The sequence below is a fragment of the Miscanthus floridulus genome, chromosome 19 (assembly GCF_019320115.1).
Source record: "Miscanthus floridulus cultivar M001 chromosome 19, ASM1932011v1, whole genome shotgun sequence".
NCBI lineage: Eukaryota > Viridiplantae > Streptophyta > Magnoliopsida > Poales > Poaceae > Miscanthus > Miscanthus floridulus.
The window spans coordinates 111933244-111948854 of NC_089598.1; the positions used below are offsets into that span (position 1 = coordinate 111933244).

The window sequence follows — 15611 nt, forward strand, 5'->3', positions numbered from 1 at the left end:
ACAGCAAGTTCTGCTTGCTCAATGGCTTTGAAATTTTTATGGTAGTCTATGTGAAGCATGAGATAGCTACTGTAATTTTTGTAGATTTTTATGAATAGCTTTACTATATATTGCTTTAATCACCTAATTAACTAAATAAATTGGAAAAGGATATTAAATAATTTATTTAGAAGTCAGCACCTATACTTTCTAGTGTTCCTCTGGTATGTGCAATAAGTTGGTAAGCTTGGTTTGGTCAAATTAGGCTTTTGCATCATCGTTAAATAAATAAGTTAGTAACCCTGCCGTTCTGGATAAATTCTAGGTTACTGGAATTCGTTTTGGTTAACGTAAGTATCATGCTGTGATGTTTACAATTGTTTTGTTGAGAATATCATAAGCTTTCCAGAATGTCCTCATACAAGTCATTGGGAATTGTAGAACTCTGGTTGTGATTGAATTAAGGGACTACTTGTATGCATACGAAGCTTTAAATGTTAAATTATGTATACCGTTACTATTTCTAAGTTTATGGTAATGTTCTTAGGTGTTAGGCCTTTAACTGAAGATGAGCAGCTTTACCTTAGGTTATGCAAGTTAGGTAAGTCGATCTTGTTCTTCAAGTTAAGATTAGATACATGTTTAAAGTGATTTGAATAGAGCTATTCTTAATCGGTAAACGAGTGTCCAGTGATGTTTCGTTAAACACTTACTGTGATTCATTCATCATGAGCATCATGTCATTCCTTATGCATCCATGATATTTATCTTGTGCATCGGCATGCAATAGGTGTTCCGGAGGGAGTTACGCTTCTAGGAATTCGAGCCAGTACTTCCGGAGGAGCAGCAGCAAGCTCAGGAGCAGGAGGTGCAGGTCCCCGAAGAAGGAGTCAACGAAGAAGTTCTTGAGTGCCCCGATCACCAACCTTCATCTTTTCTGAAAGGCAAGCCCCGGAGCATTCTAAGACTCCTATGTTTTCAAAATGGTTACTTTGAGTATCTTTATTTATTGATGCATTAAGTGATAGGAATTGGATGCGAACACTTGTTGCATATATATCTATTCCTTGGCCAGTATACGTACCCTGAATCCTATTTAGGTCCAGGAGCGAATCAAAGCTTAGCCATGCTTAGACCGGTAAAAGTCGGGTGATTTCCTGTCACCTGCATATTAGAAAAATGTCTGATCACGGTTGGCTATAATCGCTATCGTGGAGAATAACCATGTGTTAATAATGAATTGTGACCGGGCGGGAGGTCGATAGAGAAGCAACAAGGCAAGGAGGTCTTGGTTGTGGATCTATCCCCGTCTGTGTCGGTTAAGGACCGATTCGCTGTACGTCCTCATGTCATGTTGAACGCATGCCTATCACTTAGTTGGCCGGATAACTCGTTCCGACCGTGAAGCCGAGTAGCTCAACTCAGGCCGGAAGACCGAGAAGTGAAAGTGCGCACCCTGGCGGTAGTAAGGATGTGTGGGGAGCTATTGGCGTAAGTCCGAGGTGAGATTGACCACCTGGCAGAGTGGACTCCCTGAGGGTGCGGCGCTGCTCGGAGCCGCGATTCCTGAGATGTACCAAAGGTGACCTAAGACTGCCTTCGTGAGGTATGCCTGGGTTTGTGTTAGGAATACCCCTCCAGCTGGATAGGAATCGATTCGAATCGCCGTCTCTCCCGGATAGTGAGAACTTGACTGAGCAGCGGACAACGTAGATGCACTTAATTGAACTTGATGGTTAAATTGATGATGATGATGATACAACATTATACCGGATATGGTTACTAATGTTTGGAGTTAATCAATTGCTTGCTCTAGTACAGGTGCTAATCTAGTTGATAGGTTAATATTGTTAAATTGCTGCTTACTCATAAAGCAAATTATGCTCTCATATCACTAAAGCTTTTATGCAAAATGGTTGTCAAGCTAGATCCATCGATAAAGCCTTGCATAATCCTTGGTGTCATTTATTTCTGGTTTACGACGGGTAAGTCTAGCTGAGTACCTTCTCGTACTCAGGGTTTATTCCCCCTTGTTGCAGATGACGTGCTATATAACGGCTACTGCAAGTATTATCTCCACCCTGCGGGGGATGAAGACTAGATCATGGGCATGATCATCTATATTATCTTATCTTACTGCTTTTGCTGGAGATGACTTTGGTACTGGCTTGTATTTGAACTAAGTGTGTGTGATGGTGTTAAACTACTTTGCTTACCGCTATTTGTGAACTCGTTTTGTAATAACTATGTGTACTCTGATGTATGTGGTACTTATGAACTACTTGTGAAATGGATGTAACATGTGGCTTGTTATGTTGAATTACTGTGATCTTGGTTGTATACAAGTTGGTTTGAAATCCTTCGTGGTTTCAGTTGACTACCGGGTTTATATGGGTGCAAGTATGACGGTTTGATCACTCCGGTGATTGCTTTTGTACTTGTGCTCTTATAAATTGGTCGGTTCCGTTACAAAATTAAGAGTAACTCAAACTTGTTCCGAGATGTTACTTAGGTCCCTAAACTATTAATGCATATATGTATACCTAAACTTGCTAAATGGATCGGTTGAGGTCCAAACATCCCTTGAAACGGGCTACATGGGATATTGACCATGGCCCCGTTCGGCTTACCTCATATTCGGCTTGTTCAGCTTGTTTTTTCAGCCGGAAACAATATTTTTCTCTCACAATAATTCAGCAAGAACAGTGTTTTTCAGCCAGTTTCAATCAAGATTCAGACCAGCGAACGGGGCCCATGTATACCATGCAGGTGAATCAATGTTGCTTAAGAAGATTTGGGCCTCTAGCGAACCACTTATGCAAAACAGAAGTTCATTCATGATCCTACATTTGGAGATGTTCAAGGACTATATGGTGCATGCATTTTACTCATGAATGAATATAATTAAATTAAATCTGGCAGTAAAAAAGAATGGCTTGCAACAGGAAGGCACCTTGATCGTGAGCTTCTCCAAGGAAGGAAAGCATCTTAAATTAAATAGGCTATGACAACCTCCAACTTTGGCAACTCAGGCATCTGTAAGGCACGTCACAAACGTCCTGTTCGCTTGACTTATAAGCCGTATTTTTTTAGGCAATGAACAGTATTTTTCTCTCACAATAAATCAGCCAACAGTACTTTCAGGCATGGCTCATCAGCCAAGCGAACAAGGCAAAAGTCTGTCGGGTGCTGATGCCCACGATTGCAGCCGTGACGTGCCATGCGTCCGGCACGGGAGCTCAGTTTGACCGCGTCATGGCAGTATGCGTGGCCAAACGGGTTGGAAGTAAAAAAAAGCAACTATGTTAATTTTATAATTTGTTTAGAAAAAGGTTAAAAATCACCAAGGAAGGGGACTAGGGGAGGGGAATATCCTAGATTCCCTTCCCAGAGGAGGAGGAACCATTCCATTCTCATCTCAGGATATGATGGGTGGATTTGTAAATGGATATTCGATTGGTTCCGGCCCGGTCCAGCCCATCCCACATTCCCATCCGGGGGGAAGACGGGCCCACATCTTGCGGTCGTCACCATCATCAGAGAGGCGAGAGGAGGAGGAGATTCCGCGGAGATTCGGTCGGAGTAGCCTTGCCTTGGGTGGGGCTGGGGCTGGGGCGCCGTCACCACCGGCCATCCTTCTCCCTCCCTCACCTTCCCCTTCCCTATTTTGGTCCTCTCCTCCCTCCCCTTGCGTTCATAGACTGACCATATAGCATTAGCTAGATTTCCTCCGTCTTCTTCCTCCCCGCTGCCCTGCCCTGGTACGTATCCCTCCTCTCTCTCTCTCCCCCCCCCCCCCCCCCCCCCCCCTCGTTTCTTGCTTCCTTGCTTGCACGCACCACCATGAATGAATCAAATCAAGTCTCTCTCTCGCTCTCTCCCCCCCAGCCCAGATTTCCACATCCGTACCCAACCCCACGCGTTTTCATTCAACCAATCCAATCTCTTCCCGTCCCCCTCTGCAATCTCCCTCCCCTCCCGTGAGGTAGGCGGTGGGGGTTGGGTTCCTGCTTTCCTGGAACAAGTAACTCGTTCCTTCCCCGGCTCGTCTCCCGGCGATTGTGGAGGGAGACGAAAGCAAAAGAGAAAGACAGCGTCGTCCTTTTCCGCCGCCCTCGCTTTCGATCCCCCCCGTGCCGACTCTCGTTTTTTCTTTTCTTTTCCTCTTCCTCCTCCTACACCTCTGCAAATCGCCAACTCTCGTATGCGTAACCTGATTTTGTTTTCTTTACATCTGATGACTTGCTCGATGCTTTTTTCCCCCTTTCTAAATTCTAATGGCTTGCTCAATGCTTTTTCTCCTTCTAATAAATTCAGGAAGAAGCTGACACCACTTGGAGTTGCTGCCAACTACCGGGCTCGGCTGTCAAATTCTCTATTTGGCAGCCAGCCCGTGTCCAATTCCAACTCCACCGGTGATAAATAAATCATCTACAACAGCAACAGGGAGGAGGTAAATCATCTCCCCTTCCTTTTACTTCCTACAGTATATATGTATCTTTTTTTTTTCAGTTCTGCCGTATTGTTTGTTGACCATGACAAAGACGTCTCCACCACACCACACATGATTCTTCGGTCCCATTCTCGGGGTCAAATGTGCAACACATAAATAATGCGGCAGACAGACTTGTTCCAAGTCCCACTTGGCTACACTACACATGATTCTTCTTCTTTTCTTCAAAAGAAAGAAAGAAAGAAAGAAAGAAAAATCGAATCAATTCAATTCAATTTATGCAAACCGCGTGTTAGGACAGGCAGCAGCTAAGCCTTGTTGTTTCTTCCTCCTTTCAAGCAGGGCAGGCTGCGGAGACATAAATAACGTGCACAGGTTTCCTCCTTGGCCTGTCACAAGACAAGAGTACCATTCCTGCTGAGAGGTTCGGCTCCACACGCCCCACGATGGCTTCCTTCTCGGGACACCTCCACCGCCCCCTCTCCGCCATGGCTGTGGCCGCCTTTGCCGCCGTCTCCTCCCACGAGCTTCCCGACAAGTTGTCCCACCACAGGCTTTCTGATGCGAGCACGAGCGCCGACGCGCTAGGGTCGCTTCCGTCGACCAGGGCAGATGGTCTAGCAGCAGCGGCGCCTTCGGCCTCTGCCCTTTCTGGCACGCAGCTGCTGCCACGCGACCTCCACAGCTTGCGTCTGTTGGAGGCGCCCTTCGCGTCTCTGCCGGTCATGCAGACGGTTTATCAGTATGCAAACTTTCCCAAGACCTCGGGACAGGCTGATGCGATGCCTGCGATTCCTTCCTCGCCATCCGATGTGCTGTACCGCTGGCACCTGCCAGACCCCAGGGTCTGTGCCGACTTCCCTGACAAGTCTCAGACGGTCGTGGTCCTTCTTGGGTGGCTGGGCTCAAGGCAGAAGCATCTCAAGAGATATGCCGATTGGTACACCTCCAGGGGCTTCCATGTCGTCACCTTCACCCTCCCGATGTCTGACATTGTCAGTTATAACCTTGGAGGGAAGGCTGAGAAGAATGTTGAGATGCTATCTGAACATCTTGCTGACTGGGTCAGGGAGGAGAGTGGGAAGAAGATTATTTTCCACACCTTCAGTAATACTGGTTGGCTTTGGTACAATACTCGTTCTCCTGGATTTCTTTCATCATTCATCAATAATGATCTCTCATCATGGTTTTTAATGCTTAATTTCTTCATTGTTTAAACATTGCAGCTATGGCGTAATTCTAGAGAACTTGCATCAGCAGGATCCTTCAGCAGTGGACAAAATTAAAGCTTGTGTAGTAGACTCAGCACCCGTTGCTGCACCTGATCCTCAGGTACAAAGTTTAGCTAGACTCATTTAGCTCTTTGCTAGTTCTTGGAGCTGTTATTTAGAACTTGTCATCTGCATTCTTCAGTTCCCATCTGAATTGCATTTGTATGGCAGACAAAAGTTCCATCATTCTTTTTTCCCCCTTCTTTCACTCGTGCTAGTATTTAGCCATTTGCTTCTTTTATCATGTTTGCTGTAGATTAACAAATCTGTTTGTGCTGTTTTCTGAATTCAGGTTTGGGCTTTGGGCTTCTCGGCTGCCCTCATGAAAAAACGTAGTGTCACCACAAAGGGACTAGGATCAGACGATTCAAGGTCTGATGTCCTAGTTGTGGAGTCTAACAAGGAGCCCAAGCTGGGAGCAACAGAGGCGGTTCTACTGTCAGCGCTGGAGAGTTTCTTTGATGTTGTTTTGAACTATCCAAAGATCAACAGGTACACATCTTGCCCACGTCTGCAGCAAACCATTGGGTTTCAGTCTTATCTTTAAGCCCTCTTCAATTGTGTAGCCCTTTAAGCGGGGATGGGCACATCTGTGACCTCTAACTAACTGCTCACCTCATGAAAGTTAAATAATTAAATTTCTGAATGGCTGTACAGTCACGTCATCGTCCACCATACCATGACATGTCTCTGTGGTAGTTGACATTGCATCAAGAGTAAAGTATACTACCTCCGTCCACAAAAGAATACAATTCTCGCATTTTGAGGAATCAAATAGTTTATACTTGGATTAAAATTATATAAAAAGATAATAATACTCATGAAACAAAATAAGTACCATTAGATTAGTTATAGAATATATTTTCTTAATAAGTTTAGTTGGAGACATAAATGCTTATATTATTTGCTATAAACTTGTTCAAAGTTGAACTAGTTTGACTAGCACGTTTCTCATAATAGCATTCTTTTATGGACGGAGGGAGTACATGCATGTGGTTCACAAGGCAACAAGATGACCTTATAAAATGGTGACAACTGTTGAGCTCATCAGCATGTTGGTGTCCTTTTTAACAGGAGGTTATCTGACGTGATGGAGCTTTTGTCTTCGAAGCAACCAAAGTGCCCCCAATTGTACATATACAGCTCCGCCGACAGGGTGATCCCAGCGAAATCAGTGGAGGCATTCATCGAGGGTCAGCGGAAAGCCGGGCACGAGGTGAGGGCTTGCGACTTTGTGTCATCGCCCCATGTGGACCATTACCGGAGCAATCCTGGGCTGTATACTTCTCAGCTGGGCAACTTCTTAGAGGAATGTGTGCTTGCCAAGCGCTGTGAGGGTGCTTGCGCATCATGATTATACAAAACGAGCAGTTGTTTCTCTTTATTTGTCCCTGGTCTTGAATTGAAATGCATCAGGGACACTGATATACGTGGGTTACACAAGAAAAATCCTGACCTTTTTTTCCCTCTCTTCTTTGTTTTCACTGTCTTTGTGGGTGACCTTTTTATTTCATCTCTTCTTGTTTTAACTGTCTTTGTGGGTTGAGTTTAGGCGCACAACTGTAAAAACGTTGAGGAGCAATAACCAAAAGAAATGAGAGGAAATTCTTTTTTATCGATTGACTGACAGGCTGAATTGCATTCTGATTATTTTACTCGACCTGTATGGATTTGATTGATTGATGTGCACGGTTGTCTGCTCATATTTGTGGTGTGGCTGATATGGTCAGCAAATTCTGATTGTTTGTGGTGCTTGCTGCACAACCAACAGGATCCATATCTCTCTTCTTCTTTTGAAATATCTTTCTTCTTTTGAAACGAATAGGAATAAAGTATGAAATGAACGTTAAAGTGAAATTTTGCTGTGAATGACTCTGCATTTCTTTTTCTTGCTTGGATACCCATTTTACTGAGCCGTCAAATGTAAAATTCTGATGCAGAAGACTAGAGTCAAATCGTACCATATTACGAAGCTGAAATCATTAAAACTTTAACTAAACTACTCGTATGGCATGTACTCGCTAGAACTTATCAGCGTTACTTTTTCGGCGGCGAAGGAACAAATCAACATCAGTAGCAAAGCAACACCTAAATTTCAGCGAGCCGAACAGAGCCATATATGGGATGACACGTAGAACTGATAACTATTTTTTATCCAACCCTCCTTAAATTTGTCCAATGATCTCATCTAGTACTAGATAGTACACTTGAAATACGTTTTTAGCACCCTAAAGGCCTAAACTCGCTAATAATTACTACCACATAAATAAAGTACAAACCTGCCCGTTGTGCTTGTAGGGCGGGACCCAGCCCAGCCGCCTCCCCCTTCGTCTCCTCCTCTGACCCTTTCCTTCCCTTGGTTGATGCCGCCACCGCGCGCCGCCGGCGGGTCAATTCCTCCTGATCCTGCCGCCGCCAGGCCAGAGGCAGCAGAGTCGGAGGGCAAGCTGCCGCAAGGTGCAGCAGACGCGATGTGGCTCCAAACCCTCTCCGAGACCGAGCTCGTAAGGCAACTCCACGCACCACCGCTCTTGTGAATTTCTGATGGATTCCCGGCCGATTGCAGCAGTTCCGATCCCACTCTGAATCTACCTACTAGAGTAGCTAGCTAGCGAGTAACCAAATGGAGATTATCCTTTTGTTCAGGATGTGTTGGTGAGCCTGAGGGAGCTGGCCGTCACGCGGGCCACCAACGCCGGCCATCCTGCCCTCGCCGACACCGTCTTCCATCTCCGCGCGCTGCGGGCTCTCGGTATATCTTACTGTATATTATATGTAATAAATGTTCCCTTTTTAATTCATTTGCCATTTTCTCTCGTGCTGCTGCCCAATTTGTTTTGCCTGCTATTGCTATTGCTGCTGCTGCAGCAGCAGCAGCAGAGAGATAGAGATTGTTTTGCAATGCTGCAAGAGATTGTTTTGCCTGCTATCCCTTTTTAATCCTACCTTGATATGGATTAGGATTAGGAAAAAGAAAATACAGTTGTGAATTTTGCATTGCTGACACCTGACCTGACCTTATACTTATGGATGCTGTACAGGGATTGTTTTGGTGGAAGAGTTGAAAGAGCGGCTCAGGCAAAGCTCAGCTAATGCAAACGTGCTGGACAGGCTTGCGTTGCTAAATGATCCTGAGGCTGAGGCAGTCAGGCCCAGCCAAGATCACCAGATGCCAGTGCCAAGTGGTATCCACAAGAAACGAAAGCAAAGGCAGGTGCAGGATGGGTAAGCATGTATAATGATCGCTGCTGCTTGTATTCTCTGTGTTGTTACATAGATTAGATAATAAACAAAATCTCTGTTTGATTAGGGGGGTAGCAAGACCATCACGCAAATCTGCATAATAATCACTGCTAGATAAGATGATTCTCCAACTTCTCCTTTGTAGTGTTTGAGTGCATAAGCACTGCATGCTATGTCACCAAAATTCAGTGGCTAGTATACATATGCTCACTAAACCCCGCCCCAGCAATTCAGTTCAGTTGGCGCTGAGATGATTATGATCTCATATGTTGGCATTCAAATGCAGGTGGGATGCAGAGGGTGCCCAAAGTCCAAAGAGACAAAAAGCAAGACAGGAGTGACCTGGCCTGACCTCTGAGGATTTACAAGGCCGATGCTATTGCTGACCAAGTAGAAGCAGCAAACTACTTCTGTCCCTAAATATATGTCGTTTTCGTTTTTTGGGAAACAACTTTGACTAGATATATATTAAAAAATGTTAATATTTATGGTACATAATTAGTATCGTTTGAAAGATCTTTGAATCTAGTTTTTAATAAATTTATTTAAAGATACAAATGTTGCATGTATTTTCTACAAATCAAGTCAAATTTATGGCAAATACACCAACGGCGACAGTTATTTAGAGACGAGGGAGTAGATATATATCTCTACTGTAGAAGACTGGCCAAGTGGTCACTGAAGAAGCCTCCTCTTCGGTGCCAGTCATCATCTCAACATGTAGCGTCAGGCCGCCGCAGCATAGCATCCGGAGGAGATTGGCCCTCCCTCCCTGCCACCCATTCTTACCCCCAGCAGTTTCGACCAAGCCCTTGTTTAGTTCCTCTAAACTTCTGAAAAGTGCACTATGCAAAAAGAAGATTTCTCGTCATATTAAACTTACGGTACATGCATGGAGTACTAAATGTAGACGAAATAAAAAACTAATTGCACAGTTTGCTTTAACTTTGCGAGACGAATCTTTTGAGCCTAATTAGTCAATGTTTGGACAATAATTCACAAATACAAACGAAATGCTACAGTAGGGAATCTTCACTATGCAAAGTGCCCAACTAAACACCGCCCAATAGGTTTAGGGTGTGTTTGGTTGAGCTGTGGTTGTGGGAAAAACTGTTGTGCCTGTGAGCTGTGAGCTGTGAGAAAGCTGCTGTGAGCTGTGAGCTGCTGAAAAGCTGAAAGCTGTTTGGTTAAACAAGTATAAAATATACCTTCTATCTTTATCTCTCTTGAAACAACTATGGAAGAGCTTTTTATTCCACAAATTTCGAAAAGCAGAAAGCCAAAAGCCAAAAGCAGGGTCAAACCAGCTTTTAAAACTGTACTACGGAAAAACAGCTGCTTCTGAAAAAACCGCCTGAAAAAGCAACCCCTTTAGTTGGGCTTTTAGCTTTTGGGCCAAAAGCCAAAGTCAAAAGCCCAACCAAACAGACCCTTAGCTTCACCGATCGATGATGATAATGATTTACATGCACTGTTTGTGGTTGATGCCCAATCTTGATCCTGTTCTGATATACGTTTCTTGTGCAGTTGGGCTCAGTTTAGATGCCGAAAATTTTGGCAAAACGACACTATAGCATTTTCGTTGTTATTTGACAATTAGTGTCCAATCATAGTCTAATTAAGCTTAAAAGATTCGTCTCGTGGATTTCGTCTAAACCGTGTAATTAGTTTTATTTTTTATTTATATTTAATGCTTTATGCATGTGTCAAAGATTCGATGTGACGAAAAATCTTAAAAAAATTGACATTTTGAAGGAGAACTAAACAGGCCTTTGGTTCAGATCGAATGGTGAGCCCTGAAATTCGTTTGGTTGTAATTCCGTCATTTTTCATTTTCGATCCTACATTGACTAAAACATGTGTACGGAGTACCTTTGATTCCATCTCAAGCACATGTCGCCAATCGCAGCCAGAAGCCCAGAACCCTTTTTTTTTCCCATCTCAGGCAGGTACAAAGCCCACGCATCCAAAAAAATCGTCTACCACATGCAATGAAACTGCCGATTGCAACATCAACTATTATATTAATATATATGTAGCATATACCAACCAAAGAACTGGTTCCGACATGCAAACAGCCGATGCATGCCCACTTTCTAAAGCTCAATCTGCATGCAACATGACACAAAACCTGAATGCGCAGCTTCAAACAATGATATATACAATATAGTTGATCATAGTACAACTTGCACCAACCCTGGGGAAAAAAGGAAGATGGATAAAAAGGGATGCATTTCATCTATGAGTTATACGATGATGATTTACATAATTTCAGCTCTCCGTAGAGAGCAATTTGGCTATATTATGTCAACTAAAACAAAGCTAATACATTCACAAAGAACCAGATCTACACAAGTGGTTTCCAGAAGCTAACAATGTCCTTGCCATGTCAACATCTCTCAAATCTACCTGTAGCTGATCTCTTATTCAGTTCTCCGTGTATGTCTTCAGACCTAATAGAACTGGACCCATTTTCAGGTGCCAAAGAAATATCCTAGAATACAATGTCCATGGTGCCGCCATAAACGGAACATTGAACATACCATTTTTAAGAAAGCGGGACAAAATCGATTATGGCTGCAACAAACCTTCAGGCTCAACGACGCGAGTACATATCCCAACCTGACTCTGGCTCTTTTCGTTTCAGCACCAACCCAGAACTACCACCCTGTGACACATTCCTCATGCGTTCATCCACAAACATTGTCTGGCCCTGGTAGGACACGGGCCAGTAGCTCCCTGCCTCCCTCCGTGCGCCTTCAGATGGCACTCCATAATTGAAATCCATGCTAGGATGAAAGTAACTCAATTCATTAGATGAGGGTGGTGTTGCTCTGGGGCTGAAAGATGGATGAGAAATGCCGAGGCTTAGACCTGACAGCGGTGGTATGACTGGTGCACCCTTTGCATCAACCAAGTACGGACTGCCCCCAGGGGCAAAGAAGGCTGGGGAAAAAGGCATAGCGGGTTGAGATGGATAACTGAAAACACTATAATCAGGAGTATGTGCAAAAGACTGAGTAGGTCTTGGAGGAACTCTTGATTCAGCACTTGGTCCCAGAAAGTTATGCTGGTATTGCTGCCCATGATCTTTCTGCCCTACAACTATCCTCTTACCCATAATTGTGACGGCAGAATGGTTCGACATATCCTTTGAAGGAGTCTTGACAGAAGACCCATCCATTCCTCGCACAGAACCATCAGCGATTGACATGTCATTCAAGTCAAAGTTTCTGACTGCAGGTTGCCTTGAAGATGAGGAGGAAGAAGGCTGACTCCAGTTGCCATTAAATTGTTGGCGATTCCACAATGGCGGCACATTGCTTGCAGTGACAGCATCTTCCTCATCACCACATGAGAAATTAAGGTCAAGTTTCGGTCCTCCGCTCATACCAACTGCTTTGGAAGCACCCTTGGAAGGTAGGTCACAAGAAGTAGGCAGGATTGCTGTTGAGAGTGGTTCACCAGAAGTAGCACTATCGCTGTCAGCTACATTTAAATCAAATAGCATGTTGCTTGTTTTATGTGAAGAAGCTGAAAGCGACTTCTCTGCATCAGGAGTCCTCCGAGGTGAAGCTGGTCGAAAGGCACTGGTTGCGGCAGAGCCTTTCCACCCAAGTCCACCTTCAAAGTGGAGCCGAGCTGGAAACACAGATGAGCCTCTTGAAGCAGCCACAGCTATAGGCATTGACAAATTGACAGAATTACTAAGGACGGACTTTGGATTACAGTCAGTTTCCTCGGCACACTGATTTTCATTAAGGTCTAAGTTCCCCAGATCCACACCCCGTGTATGTTTTCTACTCAACGGACCGCTGCCATCTGTGATGCCTGATCCATCCTCCTTATGAGATGAGGAACTTCCTGACTTAGCCTCTGTACAAGAAGATTTATTATCATTCAGTTCACTGGCAACAGCTACAGGCTGCCGCGGTGCTTCCAGGTCAGGACTGTCAGCATTCCTGGAATTAGTATCAGGAGAACTACAAAAGGGTCCTCTGTAGTCAATAACCTCCCGCTCCACCTCAATAGCTACCAGACGTGCTACTTCTAGTGCATCTGTATCATCGTAATCTGTCAGTCGTGTTGATTTCTCCCCTTTCAAGGCAGTGGATTTTGTGTCTGCTGCCTTGGAGGAGTCCCCAAAGCTTGACATACATCTTTGCAATATATAGTCACTGCTCATGTCCATATCATCTGTACTAGATGATGATGTAGGTTCATCTTCTTTGCCTGTACTTTCCTCGGACAGATCTTGCAAATCACGGGTTACAGCTGCAAGTTGGTTCAAAGTTTCAGTTGTATCCTTCTCCAAATGTAACCTACCAGCTGCAAATGGCTCAGACTCTTTGATACCCGAGCTAGCTGAAACAATACTATCCTCCAGACCTGTTTTGCTACTAGCGAATAGCTTGTCAGGTTTATTATGGTCTACAGACATGGCTGCTGGAGTCGAGTCCACCGGTGCATCTTGTCCAGTATCACTCTTTGCATTAATAGAGTTTGACCGGAGTATGCCATTAGTGGGCAGTTCTGCATCATTGGAAGAAGTTCCCTTGGTGGTGGACTGCCCATCTTCTAAACCCACATGACCTGCAGATGTAGGGGATGTGACCAAGTTTTTCACATCCCCTAATTCTGTGTTTCCATTTGATGAATTCGGTGATGTTAGCCCCGGTGGTTGCTTTGTTGCATCTGTATTGTCATTAGTCAGAGAAGGATCGGACAAAGGTGCATCTGAGCAAGTTGTCGCCTCAGGTTTTGATTCTTCAGCAGGCTCTCCATCTTGATCCGCTAAACTCTGTTTCTTAGTTTCTGTCTTGTGGCTAGCTTCTGGAGACTTAAGCTGATCAGTCCGGCATGCCTCCTCTGCATGAAAATGCTCTCCATTTGTACCATGTTTTGGTACAGCGCTCCACTTGTGACGGAGTGCTCTCGCCTTTTGGTTGATCACGGCATTCCCGTGAGCAAGCAGGTGATCAACAGTAGGCATAACTCTACAGGAGGCTGACTGCTCATTGCTGATTGGAAGACACTCCAACGCAGTCAATATGGCAACTATAAGATCCTCCGCTGAACTGCTGACGTCCCCAACACATTTTTGAGCATCCTGAAGCCAACGGTTGAGAAAGGAAACACCGTTTAGGTGAACGAAATGCTGAAGACACTCTTCGTTTTTGGTGGATGCTAGTGTGTTGGCAGCCGTGGAGCACTGCCTTATCACGTCAGACGTGTTGATGTCGGCGGAGTCTTCCAGCTTGTGCATCTCAGATATGAGCTCTGCGATCCTTGCGACCGTGGAGATGCCATCCTTCATCTCAGTAAGAGTGAAGAAATCCTCAAGCATGGTGCGCTGAGAAATCTTTGTCACCGTTCTGCTACTTCACCCTGGGACCGAATTGTATTATTCTGTGTTGGGTCCCAAGCTGACCAAAACTCATTCATTCAGTTTTGCCAAAATTTCCTGAACGGAGCAAAGGAGTTGAGTGAGTAACAGGTAATAATACGGGCAGAGCGAGCGTGAGAAAAGAATAATCTGTCTATAAGAATGACATGGATATTGGATAGTAATAATGATGGGCAAATACTGATTTTATTATTATATATGTATGTAAATTATATAGAGCAGGTAACGAAAAACTGGAGCAGGACAGGATGGTAAGAGGTTGGAATACCTGTGGTGCCCTGGCAGAGCGATATCATGGCCTTCAACAGTGATGACCGACTCGCCAGCGTTGAGGTTTCCCTGCACAATAGAAAGTAGCAGCACAAACTGAGCAATGTCCTGCAGTGTTTTTTTAGGGCAATTAAGACTCGAAACAAAAAAGAGGCTTTGGTCGCTTGCTAATTTTGAGAGTTAGTAAATGCATATTATATCTGTGGCCGGTGGGTGACCCGAACTAAGGGTTGCATGATTTCGGAGAAACGAAATGAGATGGAGACGGCGAAATGAAATGCGTGGAGAGAAAAAACAAGGGTGTAGATGTAAACTTGTGGTTTGTGCGGCGCCGAGAGAAAAGAGAGGCGTTCCATTTGGATGGATGGGTTAAAAAAAATGATACACGGTACATACATCTAGGGAATGGAAAATTGAATGGATCGAGAACGTGCGTGAGGCATGGGGATTGAGCTAGAACCGGGGGCGAGGCGACCTCTCCTCTACGCAGAAAAAAAATTGCAGCATGCAGGGAAGGCTAGAGGCGTCGCAAGCAGAGAGGAAGAGGATGTGCCGCCGGAGACGAGGAACGGAAATACTCCGTAGATAGAAGGGGGAAAAAACATGATAAAGCTAGGTTAAGTTAGGTTAGGGTTTCTTACCAACCAAACACGAGGGAGGTCGAAGCGAATCGAAGGGTCCCGGCCGAATCAGGGGCGGCGGGTGCGGACTCCACGGAGGAAGAGGAACGCAGCAGAGGAGGAGGGCGACGGAGGGAGGAAGAGGAAGGGGAAGGGGGAGGCTGGATCTGGAGGGGAGGGAGGAAGGCAGGGGAAGAGAAGACGGCACGGGACACCTGATGACGAGGTCACTCCGTCGCCTGTTCCGCCCTTCCTCCCCTCCCGTCCACTAGCTTGGGCTTCTTTTTCTTTTTCTTTTTTCCCCCCAACAAAACCAAGGCCAAAGTAACAATAGTAAGCTATACTACTTTGCGCTGTTATTCTGTCGA

At 44.9% G+C, this 15611-nt stretch overlaps 3 protein-coding genes across 5 annotated transcripts; 2 read left to right on the plus strand and 1 right to left on the minus strand.

The window, feature by feature from the left end:
- The first annotated feature begins 3582 nt into the window (after nt 1-3582).
- On the plus strand, nt 3583-7316 carry LOC136526787 (uncharacterized). Of its 3 annotated transcripts, none has more exons than XM_066519380.1 (6): nt 3583-3740; nt 4297-4432; nt 4775-5558; nt 5659-5764; nt 5996-6195; nt 6755-6946. In XM_066519380.1, the coding sequence occupies exons 3-6, from the start codon at nt 4879-4881 to the stop codon at nt 6792-6794; spliced, it is 1026 nt and encodes a 341-aa protein (XP_066375477.1). In that variant the 5' UTR covers nt 3583-3740; nt 4297-4432; nt 4775-4878; the 3' UTR covers nt 6795-6946. The 3 variants fall into 3 exon arrangements, with proteins under 3 accessions (XP_066375477.1, XP_066375475.1, XP_066375476.1); XM_066519378.1 differs by having other exon boundaries at nt 3584-3740; nt 6778-7316; XM_066519379.1 differs by lacking the exon at nt 3583-3740 and adding an exon at nt 3795-4181 and having other exon boundaries at nt 6778-7316.
- A 558-nt stretch (nt 7317-7874) lies between these two features.
- On the plus strand, nt 7875-9474 carry LOC136526788 (uncharacterized). The gene is made up of 4 exons (XM_066519381.1): nt 7875-8207; nt 8350-8455; nt 8745-8928; nt 9233-9474. The coding sequence occupies exons 1-4, from the start codon at nt 8067-8069 to the stop codon at nt 9285-9287; spliced, it is 486 nt and encodes a 161-aa protein (XP_066375478.1). The 5' UTR covers nt 7875-8066; the 3' UTR covers nt 9288-9474.
- Nucleotides 9475-11156: 1682 nt separating this feature from the next.
- On the minus strand, nt 11157-15527 carry LOC136526786 (uncharacterized). The gene is made up of 3 exons (XM_066519376.1): nt 15265-15527; nt 14622-14692; nt 11157-14410 (listed from the first exon to the last, which is right to left on the minus strand). Exon 3 carries the CDS (start codon nt 14291-14293, stop codon nt 11543-11545), a length of 2751 nt encoding a protein of 916 aa, XP_066375473.1. The 5' UTR covers nt 14294-14410; nt 14622-14692; nt 15265-15527; the 3' UTR covers nt 11157-11542.
- Between the last annotated feature and the right edge of the window lie 84 nt (nt 15528-15611).